The following is a 7033-nucleotide window of genomic DNA, read 5'->3' on the forward strand; positions in this document are numbered from 1 at the left end:
AACTCCTATGAAATAAAAGAAGAAGGCACCCGTTCAAAGCTTAAAAAAATTCTAGATGGCAAAATATTGGCCAATTAAATAAAAAGTTTTGGGAACTAACATGTCATTTTAATTTATGAAATGAAAATACAAGGTAATGCAAAGTAAATACCTATTTTCCTCCTTTTTTTTTTTTTTTTCTTTTTTCTTTTTTCTGTTAAAATAAATTAATGCTTCCTCATGATCCTTCTTATAAATTTAGGAGCAGAACTTCATCTAGTTATCAGTGCTTTACTCTGCAGTTTGTCCTTTAAGAGATCTTGAAATTTCTGTTACATATTATTTAAATTCTTCTTCTAAGAAGAAAAATTTTGCCTACAACTTCAGAGTGCTGTCTTTTAAAAGAAATATTCCAATTTTTTCCCCATCTAAAACACTGTCCCATACTTTAAAAGTAATTTTTTTCCTCATATTTGAGGGTCATAAGAAAATCTGTATTCTGAATCTTCCAGAACATCATAAGAAAAATCCAGTTTTTCCTCTTCTTTAAATATTATCTGGGTTTGTGTCCCAGGTAATGATGACAGAAGCTTATTTGGCACCTTCAGTTTTCCTTGAAAACTTGTGATAGTTCTATGTTGCTCAGCAGTCAGAAGATAATACAGGAAGCTGGTTAGGTTTAGATTACTCTCACATGAACATCTTCTGGTTTGGTTTCAAAGTAGGCCATAGTCAGAGGATGTTCCATTTTAAACCTTTAAAATTCTTTAAGTCCCAACCTAGCCCTTGCTAGGCAAGCATCTACTGCTCCAAAGTCATAGCCTATTTTTGTAATATTCTAACAACCTCAGTAGAAAATTTCCATATCAAATATGGATTCCCATGACTATAGGTTTGACTCTTCAAACCAAGGCTAAAGGTTCCTGCTGAGTATTGGAGGGATATACTATTGTTGCTGTAGGTATTCTGGAGAACACAACAGGTCAGCTCTCAAAGCTGGCAGTATCACTGCCTCTCACAGGTTTAAATATGTTTAGAAAATGTTAAAAAGTTTTAGAAATACTCTGCAGCTGTTTTACAATGATGAGATGCTGTAATATTAATTAAAATGTTTGCAAAAATTCTTTTGCTGATTATTTTTTTCTAAACCAAAGCAGAACAATACTTTAAACTGCAGCTATTTACACAGTCTCAGAGCTGATGCTGGGGTCACGTCTGTGATACTTGTCAGCTTTGTTTTATGTAGACTTATGCAAACATGGTATTTGGATTTTAGTTCCCAAGTTATTTATCTTCTACTCTGCTGAAATAATAAATTTCATCAGGAAAAAAAAAAAAAAAAAAAATCCCTCTGAATTTCAGATGAGACTTCTGAATTTTACCATTTTTTCCAGACAAAATATTAGTTCTAGTATGATTTTATTACTAAACTAGACATTTATTAGAGATAATCTGAAATACTTGGGAAACTTAAATGCCTTTTCTGTAACATAATTCCAGCTTCAGAAATGTGAGGAGGATAAAACCAAAAAAGTTTGCTAGTCTGTTCTGCTGAAAATGATTGGATATCTCTCATTGCAAGTATGCTGTGAACTATGAACGTTAAATTTATTTACAGGAAAGGATCACTTCTGTTACAGATTATGATTAATGAAATGTGGAATGTATGTTTAAAGATATAAATCTTTAAAATCCTTATTTAAAATGTACAACAGGGCCACAAATTTAAATAAAAAGGATAGACTAGGTGCAGGAATTAAAACTATAATTATACTTATTAGAATTACCTAAAAAGACCCCAGAAAAATAGCACAATTTTGTTCAAATAGGCTGTTTTAAAGGAGTGTTTTTCTTTTCAGTGATTTTTTCACCAGATGATAGCCATACATATTTTTTGGACTTCTTATTTCAATAAAGTCAAAGTGTGGCACAGATTTATGGGGCTGACAAGGTGACAGGCTTGCTGTATGATTACACTACAATTCTAACAGTGTATTCATTTAAGATCAGAGATTATATATAATGATTTATGGCATTTCGATTGATCAAAGGAAAAGATATAAGTAGGTCTCCACAATTTTTTTTTTTAATAGCATTACTTTCATGAGAACTTCCAAAGTCTGCAGTTCTCATTTGAGACTGTAAAGAAAAGAAAAAAAAAAATCTCATCAAAAGAAATCGCTGTTTTCCATAAATTAAATTTTCACTAGAAATTGCACCTGACTGTCCAGTCATTGATTATTTTCTTGTCACATTGTCTTCAGATTCAAAAAACATTCAGCAGAAGCTGGTTATTTCTTCAACTTTAAGATCTAAGAATATATTTCATTTCTAGATTCATTACCTTTTACAATTTATGTTCTGCATAAGGCCCAATGTTTTACTACTCTGACAGCATATCTGTAAATACACTTGGAAAATCTACTTTGTTATACCTACAGCACTTGTTGAACTGCTTTGTTGTGTAGGCGAGAGTTGAATTTTTCACTGTCTACTGAAATTAATCTTTTAAAACATGAGAAGACCTCACTAAAACTCTGAAGAAATTATGAGAGCCCTTTTTTTTTTTTTCCCCTGCTTCTCCTCTACATTAAAAACTTTCCTGAAAAAAAAACCCTTGATATACCCTGATAGTGATGATCCACTCAAAATACTTTCAGTGAAGCATTGGTTGACTGATGTTTTTCTACATAGGTTACTGAAAGTTCATGATGAGAAAAAGCTGCATTCCCTCCTTCTCAACAACTGTTGTGTCGCTCTCCCATCTTGCATGTCCACTTGCATTGTACTCATACAGCTAATTTTCCACAAATTCCAGGCAAGAGACTAGGACCGATAAATCCACATGAAATAGCAGGGTACACTGCTTAGTATAGCAGCAAGGAAGATTTATTCATTCTAGAAGTTTTTTTTCAGAAAACATCCAACAGATTTTGTCAGACAGCATGTTTGACTTTAGCTGACTCTTCCCTTAATGCTTTTTTTTCAAGGCTGCAGGAAGGATATTTGAGTACATAGAGCAGAAGTTCACAAAAAGCAGCTTTCAAACTGCTTTTACAGAAAAGAGTACTTTAAATGGATACACAAAAAAAATGTTCTTTTTAAGAATTACTGTCTTCTGCAGCTTCTTTTAAACCAGCTAAGCAAAGACGATAACACCATGACTAAAATATTTATACTTTGTTATAGTCACTTTGAATAATAAATAAAAATTTGACTAGTTTATTCATCTTTCCTAATGATACAGAAAGGAAAGAAGCACCTAAACAATGAATACTGATGCAGAAACTCAGACTGTAAAATCAATACATCAGCTCAGTAGAGCTGAGCTTCTTTCTAATGCTGCTATTCCAGCAGTAGAGTTTACCTTCTGAATTATATATGTATTGACCTAATTACATAAATATTGACTTTTCTTTATATGAAGCCTTTTTCAGTCTCAGTGTAATTACAATGTCAATATTTGTTGTATGTAATAACACTGAATTTAGACTTGTTAATTTTGATTGATAGTGGCATGCCACAAGTTATTATATGGGATAAGACAGTTAGTCTACAAGCATGCATAGCAGATACAAGCAGCTGACAATGCTACCAAATTTCAGTGTCTCTCCAAGACCTTCTGTTTCCAATGTTTAACCAGGCAGAGGAAACATAACGTGTGATAACATCCTTGTTCCATAGGAGTACTGTTTTGAGGTGGAAAAATATTTACCCTGGGGAAAAAAAAAAAAAAAGTACAAATATTCAGCTGGGAACTCAGTAAAAGGGTTCCTGTTTAAAGTTAGCTTTAGAATTTTTTCTTACGGTGTTGTAAAGTCTGCTTAAATTGTACCAAAATGGAGGTTTTATATAGCATTTTTTCTGCATACCTTCCATGAGTTATACATTGTTTTGCAATAATATTGGGACCCAGACACAAGAAATTTCACATTAAATTATTTTCTTTTTTCTTCAAGTCCAAGAAATATGTGAGTAGTGGACTTTTATGTACTACTGGGACTTGCAAAACTGTTCAGTCTGCCAATGTTTGTTGAGATATGTTTCTACAAGAACAACTTTGTTCAGAGCTGGCAGACCTCAGAAGTGCTTTCAACGATGAATAGCCATATAGTATAGTGCATATTTCTAGATGTAATTATAAAGCATTTGAATTTGGCAGTAACATGAGAATTAGAAACCATACAGTGACAGTCTGTGTGCTGAGGATATTTAATTTTTTTCTAGCAATAATATGTTGCCAGCAGTGACAAGGCATGCATCATACTGTATTTTCTTATTTGTCTCAGCAGGGATGCCAGACAAGACGAACCTCAGTGACGTAAAGCAAATCCATCAAACCAACGATGGCAACACTTTAGACACGACTGGAGCAGGATGTACAGCAATGGCCGATTATATGACATTTATGCTGATTAGTTTGGTAATACTGTTTCTCAGTCTTTGGTAACTGCTTATTTCTGGCTTGATATATGTATCTCATTGTCATCTATTCATCCCCGCTCACAAGCCTGGAATAAGGGATCTAGTGAATACAGCAATATTTATGGTATCTTGTATAAGATCAGCCACTGATCGTAGCCCTGAATATGAACAAAGAGTTTTGTGTAATATTTTACCTCTGTTTTTTTTAAAACACCCATATAGTAAAAAAAAGTCATGTTTTCTTTTTTAATACTTTATGTTGAAAATAAGTTGTCTATGATAATCTTTCTCTTAAAAGCAATTTGTGAAAAATAGAGAGTATTACCAAGTTTGACCAGGCCCCTGAAGATCATCTAGACATACCCTGTGCTCATAGCAGACCAAGTTCAGTTTGTATTTAAATCTCTCCAAGGATGGAGACTCGACTGACTCTCTGGGCTAACTATTCCAGTGCTTGAGCACTCCTAGCAGATATTTTTTAGCTATTGTATTTTGATTTGTGCCTCTTGCCCATTGTGCCCACTGAGTCCTGTCATGGCACCACAGATAAGAGTTTGGCTCCATCTTCTTTGCTCACTTTTTCATGTATTTACCCATTTTCAAAAGATCCTGCTCTGCATCTTCTCCAGGCCAAATAGACTCAGCTGCCTCAGCCACTACTTGTATAAGATTTGTTTCTGTACCTTAAAAATCTTCATGGCCCTTTGCAGGAATCCATTCTCTATGTGCATGTCTCTCTTGCCACTGTCCCTGAGAGCCCAGACACTGTAGATATGTCTCACGAGTGCAGAACAGAGAGGAAGGATCACCTTCCATGACCTGCTGACATTTTTCCTGATTCAGCCCAGAAGGTAGTTGGTTGTCTTTGCTGCAAAGGCCCAGCGTGGGCTCTTTTTCAGCTTGTTGTCCATTAGTAAGACAAGGTCTTTCTCTGCAAAGCTGCTTTTCACCCAGAAGGCGCCAACCTGTACAGGTATATGAGGTTATTCTGCCCCAGGAGGAGGATTTGGCATATCCTTTTCTTGAACTTTCTGAGCTTCCTGTCAAGCCAATTCTTCAGTCTGTCAGGGTCCCTCTGAATTCAGAATTATTTTTAATAGTTCAGAAAAGCCTATATGTTATATACTATATATGTATGATTGTTGCCTTTTACTTAGGGATAACAGCAAGGTTAAGATTCAGTGTTGGATTAAGGTATCAACATATATGTCAATATACGGATATTTACTTATGTGCTCCATAAAACACCAGCAATGAGTGCCAGTTGTGATGCTGAAAAAATCCACCTGGTGTCCACTACTGTTCTGAACGACCCCAGGTCTTTGGGCAAGTGACCAAAGCCCTCTGTCAGAACAGTCAGTGAAGCCCAGCGCATTTCTCAGCTCATACATAGAGAGAGACCCAAATAAACAGCTCAGTTGCCTGAAAAAAAGGCTGGTGCCACCAAAGTATTGAAGTATTCTTGAAGTATTCAAGACATCCTCAGGGGACCGGCATTTTTGATGCAGGATTTATGGGATATTCCAGAGGGTTTCTTAAATGGGATCCATGGGGAGTGGCAGCTGGCAGCTAAGTGGGACATTCTTAACTCAGACAGATCTAGACATTTACATGTGGGCCCATGAATCACACACCAATCCTCCATCAATATTATTGGTAGCTTAGATACCTGGTTGGAGTGGTGATGCATGAATGCAAACCTGAATCATGACAATCCCAGCTCATGTTCTTATGCTTCATAAAATGAGGCCAGCAAAAATGTCCTGCAGTCCTAATGGTACATTATGTATTGCTGTTTTAAAATTTGATTCTTCTGCCATGTCTAATTCCTGTGTCATTTTAACCAGGAAGTATTTAAGAATATTTTGTCACTATTTCTCCTGTAGAGTATTTTACAAGAGGAAAAATAACAACCTGTACAGTAAGGTAGGTATTCATACAATAACTAGAATTCCTTCTAGACAAAAGATGTTACTCTTATATGAGACTAGTATAAAGAAACATACATAAATATTTTTATTCCCAAATGTATATGTTACTCATTAACACACACAGTATAGCATACAGTATGACAAATAGATAAACAGATATAAAATTTAGAAAGGTAAGTGAACATTCCTATGAACAATTCCATTCCCAGATAAACATCATCATCAGGCATGTATGCCAGTTGTGTACATTTTGCTTGACCTCTTTTTTCTGTAGCATATTTTGTAAATCAATCTTTCAAATTCACTTGTCTTTTTTACTTGAAATTATGACATTTAAAATTCAGGGAAAGAAAATGTGAATTCATTCTTTCCCTTTGTAATGTCAAGTCACACTAGTAGTCAATCCAGTTCAGCAATTTTTTTTTTTAACAGTGGCCAGTATCAGTCACTTCAATGAAAATGGAATAAAGCTTTGAAAGGGAGACACAGAAATGCAGGAAAAAATCCACAGTAACTCATTACTCAGAATTTTATTTATATCCTGAAGCACTTGGTTTCCATTCTTAACTTTTGTGTGTTGTTCAAGACCTTACAAAGACAGGTAGTCCAGGAATAGTAGTTTACTTCATGGAATCTGGGAAACCCAAGCCTCATTTTCAAAGACTGATAGTAATTAGTCCTAAGATCTCCTCAGGTAT

At 34.9% G+C, this 7033-nt stretch overlaps 1 protein-coding gene across 5 annotated transcripts in view; it reads left to right on the forward strand.

Annotated features, from left to right (window-relative positions):
- The window catches only part of GPC5 (glypican 5), a 606863-nt gene extending 600479 nt beyond the window's left edge, over positions 1 to 6384 (forward strand). For 4 of the 5 annotated variants that reach the window (XM_040057160.2, XM_040057161.2, XM_040057163.2 and 1 more), the window contains one exon: positions 4269 to 6384. In XM_040057160.2, the coding sequence (XP_039913094.1) occupies positions 4269 to 4429 (161 nt within the window). In that variant the 3' untranslated portion in view covers positions 4430 to 6384. The remainder of the gene's footprint in view (positions 1 to 4268) is intronic. The other variant, XM_040057162.2, reaches the window with a different exon arrangement.
- The last annotated feature ends 649 nt before the right edge of the window (positions 6385 to 7033 follow it).

Source organism: Hirundo rustica, chromosome 2 (assembly GCF_015227805.2).
Source record: "Hirundo rustica isolate bHirRus1 chromosome 2, bHirRus1.pri.v3, whole genome shotgun sequence".
NCBI lineage: Eukaryota > Metazoa > Chordata > Aves > Passeriformes > Hirundinidae > Hirundo > Hirundo rustica.